Source organism: Sminthopsis crassicaudata, chromosome 2, assembly GCF_048593235.1.
Source record: "Sminthopsis crassicaudata isolate SCR6 chromosome 2, ASM4859323v1, whole genome shotgun sequence".
In the NCBI taxonomy this organism is placed as follows: domain Eukaryota; kingdom Metazoa; phylum Chordata; class Mammalia; order Dasyuromorphia; family Dasyuridae; genus Sminthopsis; species Sminthopsis crassicaudata.
Window position 1 is genome coordinate 150,970,058 of NC_133618.1, and position 16,840 is coordinate 150,986,897.

Sequence of the window (16,840 nt, forward strand, 5' to 3'; positions counted from 1 at the left end):
CAACCCTGGGATTTTATTTCATATCTATAGGAAGAATCAATGTGGAGGATATGTGAAACCCTAATGCATTGTCTGAGGAACTGTGAATTGATACCACCATTCTTAACAGCAATTTGGAATCATTCAAATAAAGTGAATAAAATGTTCAAATCCTATGTCTCAGATATTCCACTGCTAAACAAACATCTCAAAGAGATAAATAAAAAAAGAAAGACTTCATTTTTACCAAAACATTTATGGCACAACTTTGTACAGTTGCCAAAAGCTGGAAACAAAGGAGTTATCCATCCATCACTTTCAGGAGTGATTGATTAAAAAGATACATTAAAAGAATGGAATATTGTGTTTTGAGAAACAATGAACAAGTAAATAAAAAGCATAGAAAGATTACATGAACTTATATAAATCGAAGTTACTCTAACCAGGAAAACAATGAACATAAGAATGAACAACAAATGTTGTGAATGGTATGAAATTATAAAGAACAATCTTGGTTCTAGAAAGAGGACATGAAAAGACACCTCTTTCCTACTCCTTTGCCAAAGCTAAAGTCCATGAGTATGAAATAGATAGATGACAGACAAAGAAACATGCCATTTTACCAAATATAATGAAGAGGGAGAGAAATTGTTAAGTTGTGTTCCCTTTAAGATTATCACTCTTAGAGAGACTGTCCCCTTTTCTGATCTCAGAGATCAGGATCTCCTAGCTCCAAGAAGTCTAGAGACAAGAGCCCATCCTTGGGATGGATAAGAGAAGCAATACTATTCTCATTCAATTGAGGAATCCTGGTCTGATCAGCTCAGGCTGTCCCAGACCCCACCAAGATACCCAATATAACAGCTTCCTATAACTAAGCTGTTTTGCAGATGGCTAATGTACTTTGCTAGGACCCTGCCCACTGAGCATTCTCTCAGCGCCAAAACTCCATTTCCAAATAGAATTCTGCCACTATAAAAGTCAGTCCCTTAGCAAACGGATTTCTATCTAACAACAAACTCATTTTGCAACTAATAATTTGGGAATAAGTGAATTCTTTCACTTTTAAACCTGCAGCCGATTAAGGGGATATTGTAATAACTCTCTTATTGCCACTAACCTCATGACCACCAGGAATTATTGAGCATTCAAACTGCACCATATAATGCTAATATTACTAATACACAAAGTTGTTATTGTTTTCTTAATTGTCAAATCCAAAAGGTTATTCTTAATCTTCATTCTCCTTGAATTCTATGCAGTCTTTGACACTACTGCTCACTCTCTCTTTCTTGATCGTCTCTTCTCTCTAGATATTTTTGAGACTTGCTTCTGGTTCTTGATCATACTTTCTAAGCACAAGAATCTGTATATTCTTTCTTCTTTTCTCCATCTACTTCACTACTTCCATCTATTTCTTGAATACTATACCCACAAAATTAACAAAAATGAAAAAATGTAGAAAACCAAGGTTTAAGAGGTTGTAGAAAGACAAGCACACTAATGCACTATTAATAGAGTTGAGAATTTGTCTATTGATCCCGGAAAGTGATAAAAATGTCTGTACTCTTTTTTTATCCAGAGATTCCATTACTAATTAGGGAGATTAAAAAAAAAATCCTGAAGAAAGCTAAGAATTTTAATAGTAGAAGCAAAGAAGTGCATTTCAGTCACATGGAAAGACCTCTGTAAAGACATAGATATAAAAAACAAAATGGTAAGTTCAAATTAGAGTATGCAATCATTTCGGTAGGGATGAAAAACCTGTGTAAAAGAGAGCAATGTAAAGTCTTAGAAAACAGGATTACTGTGTGGAATACTACAGATAATCAGAGTTTTCAGATGAAATGATAGCTAACTTTAGTCAACATTTCCCTTTTTTTTATGCTTCTTTTTTTTTTGTTTTTAAATAAAGAATTTCTCTCTGGGAAGGGAAAAGGGAGGAATACATTGGAAAGTAAAGGCTTAAAAACAAAAAATATTTTAGTAGACTTCTCTGTCAATATAGGTTTAAAAAAATGATATGGAAGTCACATAAGCTAATGAATTATTAATCTGCATTTAAGAAAGACAGTCTTGCCTGCACCATATTCTACCCTGATATGACCAAATCTGGAATAGTTTTTTTAGTCTATACAAGCACATTTTAGGAAAATACATTAGAAGAAGGCAAAAAATTTTAAGATCAGGTCATATGATGATCAGATTTTAAAGATGTTCAGCTTGGAACAAAGAAGACATAAAGACAATTGAATTCAAGTAATTAAAAATGCTGTCAGGTGTAAAAGGAATGATAAAGACAGTTCAGCAATAAAGATGGCACTTTAACAAAAAACTACTATTGCAAATGCAACAAAATACATACCCGAACCAATCCAGTGTATAGTACCAGGTTTCCATTACCTTCTAGGACCAACATGGTATCAATTTTCTAAAATTAGAAATAATAAATGAATTAAGTTTGCTAATATAACAAAAGCTGACTTTTTTTTTTTATTATGCAAGTTTAAAAAGGCCTGATAACATTCAAATATTTTTTTACTTGCCTCCACTGGTGCTGCATCCTTTGCCTGTAAGTTAGTGACAGAACCAAAAATCAGCTGGGTTTTATCATTACTCTCTTGAAACTTTACACAGCTAAAAAATGGAATTAAAAAAAGAAAGCTTTATAATAAGTTCAGTGACAACAAAAATGTATTTCTTCCTTAAAATAACAGTAACATCAAGCAAAGGAGAAAGAGAAGTCCAAATATCATTAAATATGCTGAAGACATATTTCCAAATATGTTTCCAAAATATTTTATGTGGTAATCTTACGTGCATCGATGAGTATTTTTCTCAATTCATTTAGCTTTTCTGTCTCTCCTTCTTGTCTCATATCTAATTCCGTTCCTTTTCCCCCCTCACCATCAAAAAGTTAAGAGATCAAATCATTAACCAGCTTATTACTACTTGTTGGTCAATTTAAATAAATACTATTAATTCTTGAAAATAAATTCCATGTCAGAAATAAATAAGGTGTTCCACAACACAGGTTTTAAGCCTCAATTGTAAAACTCATTTTGTGTGTTTTTTTCTCCCTAAATGGAGAATCATGAAACTGGAAATAGTGCTGTACACTTGGGAGCCCAGAAGATCTGTCTCAGTCACTAAGCTGGAAAACTCTGGATAAGTCAATCAACCTCTGCCAATTTCATTTCCTTCACCCATAAAATGGGAACAACAGCATCTATCATAGGTTTTTAATCATGAAGACTCAATGATAATACATGTATAACAAATCTTGGAAACCTATTAAAATAGTATAGAAAGAGCAAAAAAAAAAAAACAAAACCTTTCCAAAAGAAGTTGTTTCCAATTGTTTCCAATAGCACATGGCCAAAAAGTAAAAGAGTCTTAGAACACTCTGTTGAAGAACTTCTTCAAAGTGGACCTTGAGGCAATTCCCAATCAACCAGTCTAGTAATCTTACCAAAGAAGGAAATGAGGTTTAGTTTGGTTTTTCTTGCTCTTTCAGGAAACAATTATGTGAGTGTGTGAGAGAGAGAGAGACAGAGAAAGAGAGAGATCTTCCTACACGAGTTTAAAATAGAAAATTGTGATTAGCTGTTTTTTCCTTTATAACTTTCTCATTTTTCAACATCAAAAACAAGTTTGATTGTTGATGGAACTGTGAATGGATCCAACTACTCTGAAGAGCAATTTGGAACTATGCTCAAAAAAGTTATCAACCTGTGCAAACCCTTTGATCCAGCAGTGTTTCTACTGGGATTAAGTCCCAAAGAGATCTTAAAAGAGGGAAAGGGACCCACATGTGCAAAAATGTTTGTGGCAGCTCTCTTTGTAGTTTGTGGCTGAATAAATTATGGTATATCGATGTTAAGGAATATTATTGTTCTGTAAAAAATGACCAACAGGATGATTTCAGAGAGGCCTGGAGAGACTTACGTGAACTGATGCTAAGTGACATTTGCAGAATCAGAAGATTCTGCAACAAGATTATATGATGATCAATTCTGATGGATGTGGCTCTCCTCAACATGATGATTCAAACCAGTAACTGGGAATTGAGTATGGACCACAACATAGCATTCTCATTCTTCGTTGTTGCTTGCTTGCATTTTATTCTGCTGCTTCTGCTTTTTTTTTTTTTTTTTTTACTAGTTTGATTTGATTTTTCGTGTACAGCACAATAATTGTATAACTATGTATACATATATTGAATTTAACATATATTTCTACCATGTTTAACTACTAGCTGTCTAGGGGAGGATGTGGGGGAAGGGAGCGAAAATTAGAACACAAGATTTTGCAAAGGCTAATGGAAAGAACTATCCACTCTTGTTTTGAAAAATAAAAGCTTTTTAAAAAAAATTATTTAAGTAGGTCTAGCTAGATTTATTGAACTTGCTCATAATACCTTCTAATCTTCATTTTTTTTTCTTCTAATTTGGTATTGTCAACACTGTTTTAACCATAGCTTTATAGCTTTAAATTAGCTATATGAAAATAATTGCTCAAGAAACAGATACTACATTAATAACAAAATAATTTTCTCTCTAAAGTTAGTATAGCTTTTTGATGCGACTTGGTTGTTCACCACATTCAAGTTTTCCACTACCTTTCTTAAAGAAACTACTCCTAACATAAAATTATAAAGCTGAGCAATCTATAAGCCTTTATTCTTTCTTTATCCTGGACGATATTTTCCAATTATAATTTGTACAAATCACTATTGCCTACCTTTGCAATGAAGTCACTAAAATAGGTATATACATGTATAGATGAAACCAATTTACAAAGGACCAATGAGTTAACTTACTCCCTGCAAACTTCCTTTTGTCTTCTGACTTCATTTTTATCAAGAATATCAGTATTAATATGGTTCACTTATTATAATAATACCAATTTCTTGCTGCTCAAAGAATCTCTCCCATTTTGAAATGACAAGTTAATGTTTATAAGCTCTAATATTTATGTAATTCTAAGTCTCCTATGCCTCTTTGTTGTCTGTAATAATTTTGTAGATAAAGAATAAAGCCATATAAAACTAAAGTTCATCTTTTATTTGTTTATGACTTGGTATATCTTGATACTTTGCAAATAATAATAATAGTACTTATGGGACAGCTAGGATAGAGCACTAGCCCTGAAGTCAGAAGGACCTGAGTTCAAATCTGGTCTCAGACACTTAACACTTCCTACTGTGTGATCCTGGGCAAGTCACTTAATCCTAATTGCCTCAGCACAAAAAAAAAAAAAAAAAAAAAAACAAAACCTTAAAACTTATTGGCTGAAATGGCTTCTAGGCTATTTTAGTCTCCTCATTAGAACAAGGGATTTATATCAGTTAAATGTCTTTAGGGAACTGTTATAATCTGTGCCAATGTTTGTTCTTCTATTTATTTTCCACTTTTTCAGAATCAACAATTTAAGAAGGTTAACTTAAAATGAGCTTAATTACACAATGTATTTCTTCTCAATTTTGTTCTTATTAATTTTATATTAATTTCTATTTTGCTACTAAAAGATGGCCTGCTATACTGAAAGCCATTTTGGAAATAACTCCCATGTCAGGAGAAGTCATTTCTTGACTTAAAATATAGTAAATTTCATCTTTTATGTCCAATACCTCCAGATTTGTGTTTGCAAAGAAAGTTGTCCTGATACTTCATGAAACTAGCCATTTTAAATCTCAAGCATGAACAAGAATCGTGCAACATTAGCCAACATAAAGGAATTGTGATGTATATCAGTTAAGGATGTACTCACACCAATGAAATCATAGACACAGTGTATTTTTACTACAAGTCCAAATTGACTCAGAAATAATAAATAAATAATTCACAATAGCTATACTGGTTTTCTAAGAGACTATTTTTATTGAGGCTTGTAGGAGGCACAACAGTTTAAAATAAGGCCAGATCCTTTCAAAAATACTGCAAAACATGATATCAAAGAACTAAGTTCAAACTCTTCCAACACTTAGTAGCTCTGAGCAAATCACTGTTTCCTCATCTATAAAATGATGATAATAATAGCATCAACCTCACAAGGTCACTGGTAGGTTCAAAAGAGATTATATATGTGCAATGCTCTGCAAAACTTAAAGCACTATATAAATATTAGCTATTATTATATATAGACCTAGACAGAATTATAATAAAATGTACCTATAGGAACAAAGTCAGAAATCTCAAGAGAAATAATGAAACAAAGCAAAAAAAAAAAAAAAAGAACCCAGAATTGTCAGATCTTAAGTGTTACAAAGCAATAATGATCCTATGGATTTGATACTGATTTTAAAAAATTGATCCACGGAACAGGTTAGGTACAGAAAATTCAGAAGCACTGGCATACAGCAATGTTTAATAAACCTAATGAAACAAAACACAATGATAAAGACATACTAATTAACAAAAACTGCTATGAAAATCAGAAAGCAATCTCTAAGAACTGAGGCTTACACCAATATCTCATATCAAATACCATAAAAAGTTCTTTACACTAGGTGTAAAAGATCCTATAATCAACAAATGAGAAGAAAAGGAATAGATACTTCTTATAAGATGGGAATAATTCATGAGAAAACAAGGGAAAGAGAGAATCACAAGAGATAAAAAGCACAACTTCGGTGAAATAAAACTGAAATGCCTTCATACAAACAAGATCAATGTGGTTAGAACATTGTATACACATACACATATACATATACACATATATTGGGTTTTATGTAAGGGAATGGGAAAAGTTGAGATTAATGATGAAAATGCTACTAAAAAAGAAAAAACTGTTAAATCATTGTTAAATAAACATAGACCAGAACATAATTAACATTAGTTAAATAAACATAGGACACTTTCAGAGAGGGACTAAAAAGTAGGGAAATATTAGTACTACCACATTAAATTCAAAAGGAACATTTACAATTTATTTAGAATTTCATGCATAATTCCTATTTTCTGGCCTTCTTTGTCTATAGAAACATAAATGTTGGTAGTTTTTTAGTTCACAATAAAATATTTTTAATAAAATAAGCCTAGATAATAAATGCAGAAATTTCAGACAACAAAGATCAAGGAAAAAATGAAATTAGGGGCACAAATGACAGGGTTATATCTATCATTTTCAAGGCCCTATGAGAACACTAGAGATGGGAAGTAAAGACTTACTACCTTATCCTTACAAGAATTATAGGAAACTCTTAAAATCTTCCGTTACAAAACTCTAAAATTGAATCTTGGCTCTTGGCATTTTCTCTGGCTGTCCCCCATGCAAGTTTAATTCTATCTACTAGCTACAGTAGTTTCTTTTAAGCCCCAATTCAAAAACCCATCTTCTATATGAAGCCTTTTCCAATTGCTTAATTTTCATGCCTTCTTTCTGTCAATTATTTCCTATTTATCCTGTCCATAGCTTATTTGTAACAAGTTTCTTGAAGTCAGAAATTGTCCTTTGCCTCTTTTGTTATGTCTATCATGTGAGGATACATAGATACATATTAACTCAAGCCCTGATACGTAGTAATCTCTTAATAAATGTTTATTGACTAATTAATCTCAAAAGATTAAGTTATTTGCCAGTTCAGAAGCTAAGACATTTTGTTGATAAAATGTAAGAATAGGAGAGGGCTTGGACTCTGATCTAGTTCTAACATTAAGGTGAATAACGATGGCCAGGTCATTTAAAAGTCCTGACTATTTCACAGACTTGTTATGAGAAACATATGAAATAATGTGTTGGAAGATTGTTTGAAAACTTAAAAGCATCATCCAACTATAGGAGTACGAATATGTTTATGGGTATGCAGCAGAAGATTGTGAGCTAGAATCCAAGTCTGTATCCTGATGCAGTGTTCCTTTCATTACAGCCTCTAAGCCTTTCAATAAACAACACTAACAGGAGTTTTTATAAAAATTGGATTTTTTTAAATGACTGGGAAAGAGAATTTCAGACTTTTTATTGTCATATGTTCTGTATTTCCTTTAAAATTCACACCCACAAATGTTTGTTAGGGATTTATAGACTTTTAAAACTAAAAGGAGCTTTGGAAAAATTCTTAACTCCACCCCCAAAATTTCCAGATGAGGAAGATTCACAAAGGTCAAGGGACTGACCTAAATGACAAAATCTATTTATTCAGAGTCAGAGTCAGTTTTAAACCTTAATTCATCTGGTTCAGGAATCAACAGATTATACTAGTGCAATGATTTCCCAGATTTGTAAATTTATAGATTTTATCCATATCCTTTCTAATTTGGAATTTTTTTTTTATGTCAATATCTGTGCAGAAGTACCAGTCATTTCTATAAAAACTTAAATACACATATACTTACCGAAGCTGTAGTTGAGATTCTACTAAAAAACACAAAAACTTCTGGCCACAGAGGTCAGATGTAATAAATACTTTTGAAGCTGGAGAATTTTTCTCTCTAAAAATGTTGAAAAGAAAAGGAAAAAAAAAAAAAAAAGAACAATTGTCAGCACTGTGGTTTGGTCCAAACCACTGTTAAAATATACAAGAAAAATATTCAACAAGAAATGGAGGAGGATTAAATCTGGATCAAAGAACTCTGATAAAGCAAAATAGGATTTCTACTCACATTTTCTTTAAACACATTTTAAATTTTCAAAGTCAGATAAAGATAGGTTCTTTTATACGACAAATATTGACTTAGGTATAATTTACCAAACTGTAAATCATATTCTTCAAATTATCTTAATAGGGGACAGAAGATATCTTCTTAATACCAGTCTTGAAACTAAAACTTGTCTCATATTTAGCCTCTCTTTTAACTCCCTCTCCCCCCTTCCTTACCAGGTCCCCCCAACAATAACGTGGCTACATCTATTTTCTTTAACAACTGCAAATACTTCCTCTTAGGCAATGCGTTTTTAATAAGGGGTCTGTGGATGGATTTCATGGCACTCAAGTTTAAGGAGTTAACTTGGATGAAGGAAAATTTTTTATCTTAATTTTCACTGATCTCTAACTAAAATTTATCATATTTTTCAGTTATTTAAAAATATTTTGAGAAGGGGTCCATGGTCTTCATCAGACTGCCAAAGAAGACTATTTCATTAAAAAACAAGCTAAGAACCCCTGTCCCAAAATAACAGGCTAACTTTCATCCTGGTCATAATCCAGTCTCCATATATTAAATATGGCTGTTTTTAGTCACATTCCTATAGCCCCATTTCCTTGCTCCCAGCATGACACACAGGACTATCTGCTGGTTTTATCTTGGATAAAACATCCAAATGGAAAACAGGTTGGCTCTCAGCCACAGAGTAGGTAAGAATTTATTACAGAACAGTATATTACATTCAGATAAATATGACTGCAACAATATGTAAATTAATTCTAAATAAAAGCGTTACAACTTAAATTCACAGATAACATAATAATTGATGTAATTCTCAGCATTACAATTCAGTTAATTGACACTTACTGAGGCAAAGTAATTTGCTCATACAACTACTAAATGTTAGGGCCAAGAACAGAGGTTTTTTGTTACACCAAAGTTGCTTCTAATGTACATGGAAAAAATTATAAGAATTAATAGTAATAATGTATGGTGCAGGTTAAAAATTAAAACTACTTAAAAATAAAAATATGCATCTATGGATAACACAAAAAAACTTTCTTTTCTGTAAAAAACTATTTAAAGAAGCCATGCATATTATTATTTATGCCATCATTTAAAGCCCATGCAGCATTATTTGAGTTCATATAGACATCTATATTATGCTTTCTGGATGCATTACTATGGTTGACTTACCCTTTCTCTAACCTTTCATTTATAAAATGAGGATAGTAGCACTATCTATCTACCTCAGGGCTGTTTTGAGATAAATGCTTTACAAAATTTTAAATTATAAAAAAAAAAAAAAAAAAAAAAAAATCCAACTCACATAATTAAACAAATAAAAGGCAAAGCAAAAAACATCAAAAGTAAAATATCTTAGGTATGGAGACTAGGCTGAGGGCAACAACATTTTAAAGGAATCCTCATGATCAACTTGGGCACCAGGCAAATGAGATTCCAATGACATACCAGCTGTCACTGGAGCCCTTTGTTGCACTACTAAAAAGGCTGCTTTTCCTCCTCCAATTTCCCTTTTTCTCTCCGGTTATCTATCTCTTTCTAACCCCAACTCATAGGTTACCAGCATTCTCATAATACCTTTCAGGGTTCAAAACTGTATAATCTACACTGGCCCATCATTGCTCTGTCCCAGAATTACCCCTTCCTCCATTGTCCTAATTCTACAATTAAGGAAATTATCAATTAGATACCATTTGTCTAACTAAAATAACATTAATGTATGTGTCAATAACTAAGGTGCTATCCTCTCAATGGTTATTTCCCACCCCAAAAAATCTATTTAACCTAAATCAATCTCCAATTTGGGGATGTAGGAAGGAAATAGTTTTCAGTAAGGTACTTTGTTGCTGTTCCTTGACTACTAAAGGATGCTATATATCCCTCATTTGTGTCAGCATATTAAAAACCTGGAACTAACAATGACTGAGAGTAAGCACTGATCACACCACAAATGGTTCATTAAAAATCAAAGAAGGTTTTTACTGATGGCAAGTGTACATGGACACAAAAGCAAATATCAAGGAATGCAGAGTGCTTGTCATGCCAGACATTTCAGGATACTATCACTGAAATTTAATTTTATTTAATTTAAGAATTCAATGCCATAGAAGTAAAATTTAAAAGATGTGCCAAATAAAAGATAAATTTTCAAATCCCCTTTCAAGCTCAAATTACTATGACCCTATAAAAATCTAGTCAACTTATTTCCCCCCTCCCCCCCAAAAAAAGAAAACTACTATCTTAGCAGAGGATTGTGCCATATTATAATACTGAACATAAATCCACTTCAAGAAGAATCATGAGAATCATGAACTTATTGTGGTTTTTTTTTTTTGTTTTTGTTTTTTTTTTTTACAAAGATCTGACTAAGGAGAAATTAGTTAGCTTCTCCTTCTACCAGCTTATTCATGTATATATGCTTGCATGTATATATGTATGTATGTAAGTATGTATATGTATTAAAAACATGTCATTAATGTAAAACAGCAAACTACTCTCTAGGCAATGAAAACACTATTTCAAATATCAATGCTTTCTCCTGAAAAGACTGAAAATCTCAGTACACGACAAACCTTGTAGTGGTAATTGCTTCTGTCCATAAGTGGTCAATACAAAGTTCTGGAACAATTGGCTCCATTTCTGGTGCAAGAAAGGACTCGTTAGAAGTGCTGTTTGGAGAATGAGAAACACTCTGCCTCTTTGGAGATGGATTATGGCTTGAAAAGTTGAATCTCTGCACCCCTGAGAATGAGTGTACTCCTAAGGCAGGAGAATGAGAACGACTGCAAAACCAAATATAGAATATCAGCAGCAATAAAGGAATATCAACATAAAGTTTAAAAACACATATAGTAACATATTCTAGGATTAGGATATTCTGAGAATAATGTGTTAAAAATGGCATGCTAGTACTTCCCAGAACCAACTTAAATATATTTTGCTGGGGAAGTTTTATTTTCAGTTTTTATTAGAAGGCTAACTAATTCTACAATAAAAATAACTTACCTTCATCTGGATTATGATCATGCAAACTACCATATTTCTACATTTGCCAATAAAAATAAAAAAGGGATAAAACCAGAAAATTTCAAAATATGTCAAACAGTGAAGAACTACTAAAACAGTAGCTAATCAGCATACTGTCCCTAATGATATAAATTAAGGCTACTAGGGACAAAAAAAAAAAAAAAAAAAAAAAAAAAAAAGAAGAAGTTTCTAAAAAGGATGTAATAAAGTGACAGAATAAATCTGGAAGTAAATTAAAATAACAGACAAGCTACCTATTTATTAATTCTAAATATTTCATTGCAGCAAAATTTTGAAATTGTATAATAACAGCAAAGTTCCTAATTTTACATTGTACATTTTCCCTGGAACTTGAAAGCACCATTAGTACTTACCTAAGAGCTGCCATATTAGAAATAGAAGGTGAACGAGAATGTAAACTGGGCGAAGATGTTGACCGACTCTGACTGTGAATGGAAGAATAATTCTGAAAAGGTGAAGTTACAGGTGAATCTCCTTTTGAGAGACTTCTGAGATGGGCAGTAAGGGAACTGCTGGTAGCCGCATGCTGTGGGGTGCCCCCTTGCTCTGAGAACTTTAAAACCACATTCCGTTCCTTAATTTAAAAAGAAAAAAAGAAAAGAATTATACTGTAACAGCAATTTCTCAATAATGAGAATAACTTTTGTAATGAGAATGGCTTTTTGAGTATTTTTCTTTTATATATAACATTTATTAATAATTAATCTCAGCGTTAAATAATTTTTATTTTGCACTACTACCCCCTCCCCTTTTTTTTTATTTGCCACAGGTCACATGGCTAAAAAGTGGTAGAAATAAAACTTGAACTCAGGTTTCCTGACTCCCAGACTACAATTTTTTCGGAAAGCCAGCATGTCACAGTGGAGTCAATGACATACTTAGAACCTAAAAGACCTGAATTCTACCTGTGATACTGACTAGCTGTGAGATCACACCCAATAATGCTATCTCAAAGTGTTATAAGGATCAAAAGAAATAGTGTATAAAGTGTTTTACAAAATTTAAAGTACTATATATATGTCAGCTACTATCAAACACACAGCTGTGTAATATGTGTCAGAAAAAAATATTTCTTAGATTCCTTTAACATAAGCAGGGAGCAAGGATTACTAATATTTTGAATTTGGCAAACACTGACTTACTTTTGTTTTCTTACCTCAGGTTTCACTCTGCGCAGAATCCAGAGAGAATGTAAACCCTGAATGGCATCATATGTCATTATGATAGAAGGGTCAGCATTTAGAAAAACAATTTTCATTGCATTATCTGCAACATATTGTACCCTTGATGTTCCAAAAAGACCTAGAGTAAAAAGAGCAGTAATAATGAAAATAAAGGCTCAACTAAAAATCAGTCACCAATCAGATACTTGACTAAAAAAGATGGGAGCCCTATCTTTTAAAAATCAAGATTTAACATTAAAAACACATACAATACAAAGAAAAGTGGGGCAAGGAATATACAATATAAAAATTTTTAAATGTAGTGCATACTTTATCCTTTATTTTTAACACTCTTACTTGAATGGCAGAATTACAAAAAGCTTCAGGGACTATCTGAAACTCATCAGATCTCAAACTGAACATATTATCTATCCCAAAAATCCACTCTCTTCCAAACTTCTCTATTTCCACTGAACTTCCCCTTATTCTTCTAATTACTCAAGTTCACTACCTCAGTGTCATTCTCAGCAACTTATACTCATGCAACTTATTCTTCCCATGTAAAAAACTGACTATTTAGTCAATTGAAAGGCCTTATTACTCTTACCCTCTTTCAAGTCATTTCCCTCTCCTCACTGGCATAGCCACTAGTCAAGTTCAAACCTTGATCATTTCTTAATAGCTTCCTAATTGGTTTCCTTGTTTCAAGTCTCTCTCCACAATGATCAAAGTGATCATCATCAAGTAAAAGTCTGACCATGTCATTCTTTTATCAAACTCCAATGGCCAAATATAAACTCCAATATTAAAAGCTTGTTAAAATTTTGTGCCAGATTACCTTTCCTACCTTATTACATACAAATTATTTTCCTTTATGCACACTATGGTCCAAATTAGGAATTCTTAAATCTTTTTTTGTGTGTGTTATGGATTCCCCTTTGACAGTCTAGTGAAACAATCAATAAACATTTATTAAGTGCCTACTAAATGCCAGAAAGCCTTTGGAACCCTTTTCAGAATAATGTTTTCAAATACTTAAAAAAATGTAGGAATAGTCTCTAGACCATTGACAATAGGTTCCTGGCTGTTCCTCACACATATTCTTTCCCTCAACTGGGAATTTTTTATGGACTATGCCCCCATGCCTGGAATTCTTTCCACTCTCATAGCTTCTTTCAGGTCCAGGATAAAATTCAACCTACTACAAGAAGCTTCCACAATTCTTTTTAGTGATAATGTCCTAAAATTATTATCAATTTATTTTGTGTATATATCTCACATGTATATAGTTATTAACAGGTCATTTTCCCCACCTGACTGTGAAATCCTTAAGAACAACCCTTTTTTGTAGTGGGTGCTTAATAAATATATGATGACTTGATTATACAGCATAATAATATAGCAAGACTAATATTTCTCCAATAATTCCTGCCCTCTCCCTTTTTAAAGGCAGCCTATAATTACATTGGTTTTCTAAACTGCCAGATCACATTGACTCATACTGACCTAACAATCCACTAAAAAAAACAAAACCAAAAAAAAAAAAAAAAAAAAAACACATTTTCAGACAAATTGCTATTTTTAGCCACATTTCCTCCATTTGTAAATAAAGTTGATTTTTTTAAAAATACAAATGAAGCACTTGACATTAACCTCTATCAAAATTCATCTTACTAGATTTGGTCTGACGTTCTGCCCAATGGTTGGCAAATTATGAAGACTTTTCAAGAGATCACTGCCAACAGTTCAACAATTTGCCAATTCTTTTGTATATAATCCTTCTGGTCCAAGTGACATTAAATTTCCTAGCTTAACCTGAATATTAATTCCCAATTAATCATTTTTCTTCTGTTCTTTCTAGTTCTAAAATCTTTAAGATTAGGAGAACAGAAACAAATTAAAAATTAAATAATTCTAACTCCTCACCAATTATTATCCCTCCCATTTCTAAACATCAGGACAGTCTCTTCTTTAATGCTCATCTCCCCAATCTAACTTTTTCACCCCAAATTATATTTTATTAAATTAAGTTTTTCTTTTCTACCTTGTCTACTTTCTTATCTACTTAAGATGTTTGTTCATATATCCTTTGACCACTTATTTATAATTCTGATTGATTTTATAATTTAGAGCAGTCCTCTACAAGAAAAAATTAATGTTTGTGTTATCTAATAAGATAATTATATTTGTTTTAGCGCTCATTTCATTTAATTTCTCTCTCTCTCTCTTTTTTTTTTTCTAGAGAACCTTTACCCACTATGTTCAGTGTGCTGCATACACTAGATGAAATAACCCCTGTTGTTTGTGAGGCTTAAGAAAGTCTGACATCATTTTTCTAGGGCCATATCATGCTTTAAAATCCACAGTTCATTATTTAGTCTTGCTTCTATATCTTCTAAGTCTTTTCAAAATTTAAGTTGGTCGGTAATTCTCTGGCAAACACAAGGTCTATTTAGGTAAGAAACTCTTAAAACTTTTTTTATGTCATGAACCACTTCACAGCTGGTAAAATCTAAAAACCCCTTCTATTATTTTTTTTTTTTAATTCATAAATAAAATAATAAAGTAAAGAAAGAGAGTAAGTGAGATAAGGCCTTAAATTTTTTCTTATTCAAGCCCACAAACAACTTAAAGTTTATCTATGGAATCCTAGATTAAGAACTACTTTGATCAATTCACCATTTTTATTCTAATCATAAATGTTTCTAAAGAATTTCTTCCAGAAAGTTTCCTCTCTCTTCTGAACTGATTGAATTTCCCTACATGAGTCTAATCATAGATTCAAAAATTAACATTTTAATAGTATATAATATTTGATTATAGTTCTACTGTGATGCCTCAGTGGGGATGAAGACTCTACAAGGATAAGACAGCAGTTGGAAAAAATACATAGTTTTTACCATGCAAAAATAATCTAATTAGATTGCAAAATCAAAGAAAGGCATAGTGGACTAAGAACTAGCTAAGTTCAGATATTATCAATAGAAATCTAGCTAGCCACAAGGTGATAAAATTTTTCTGGCCAAACGCTCAGGAAACCATCTATTAAAGAACATTAAAAAACTACAAATGTTTTGAATCACTTAAGTACATATCCCATATTGTAACACATAAAAATGACTGCTTTTAATATATTTTAAAAACAAATAATAAAAATTCACCCTTAACTCAATGTACAGCCATAAAATCCACTTACCTCCAGATTTACAAACAACAGGGGTTATTTCATCTAGTGGATGCAGCATACTAAACATAGTGGGTAAAGGTTCTCTAGGAAAAAAAAGAGAAAAATTAAATGAAATGAGCGCTAAAACAAATATAATGATCTCATTAGATAGCACAAACATTAATTTTTTCTTATAGAGGACTGCCCTAAATTATAAAATCAATCAGAGTTAAAAATAAGTGGTCAAAGGATACGAACAAACAGCTCTCAAAAGAGCTTGTATAAGATGTAGTAATAAGTAAATATTAATCACCCCATGAGAATGCTTGAAATGACCAACAGTAAGAGAAATGCAAGTCAAACCAATTCTGAGGTTTTATCTCATACCTAGCAAACTAGCATAATGAAAAATGACAGAAATAGTCAATGTTGGAAAGGATATGAAAAGACAGGCACACTAAAGTATTTCTGTTAGGGCTGTGAAATGGTTCAAACATTTTAGAAAGCAATGTGAAATTATACAAATTAAGTAACTAAAAGGTCCATAACCTCTGCCCTAGAGATTCCATTCCTGGGCTTTTACCCCAAAGCAGCTATTGATATGAAGAAAGCTGACACATATACTAAAACATTTATAGCACTATTTTTTGGAATGGCATATAGATGCCATTGGAAAATCATGTAGATGCCCTTCAATTAGGGAATAGCAGTGGCACATGAACACAATGGAAAATTACCAGACTATTAGTAATGATGAATAATGAAAAGTATGGAAAAATCTAAATGGATGATGCTGAATAAAGTAATCAGAATCAAACACACACACACACAATCAAAAGTGAATGCTGCAAAAATTACAAAGAACAGGCATGGCT

General features: G+C 32.1%; 1 protein-coding gene across 4 annotated transcripts in view; it reads right to left on the minus strand.

Moving 5' to 3' along the window:
• Positions 1-16,840, minus strand: part of ANAPC1 (anaphase promoting complex subunit 1) — a 136,125-nt gene that overhangs the window by 109,646 nt on the left and 9,639 nt on the right. For all 4 annotated transcript variants that reach the window (XR_012486073.1, XR_012486074.1, XM_074287685.1 and 1 more), the window contains exons 7-13: positions 15,996-16,069; positions 12,793-12,938; positions 11,990-12,210; positions 11,162-11,371; positions 8,316-8,411; positions 2,526-2,616; positions 2,345-2,410 (exon numbers count right to left, since the gene is read on the minus strand). Coding sequence is in view for 2 of the 4 variants with exons in the window: in XM_074287685.1 (XP_074143786.1) it covers positions 2,345-2,410; positions 2,526-2,616; positions 8,316-8,411; positions 11,162-11,371; positions 11,990-12,210; positions 12,793-12,938; positions 15,996-16,069 (904 nt within the window). In the remaining 2 variants the exon portion in view is untranslated. The remainder of the gene's footprint in view (positions 1-2,344; positions 2,411-2,525; positions 2,617-8,315; positions 8,412-11,161; positions 11,372-11,989; positions 12,211-12,792; positions 12,939-15,995; positions 16,070-16,840) is intronic.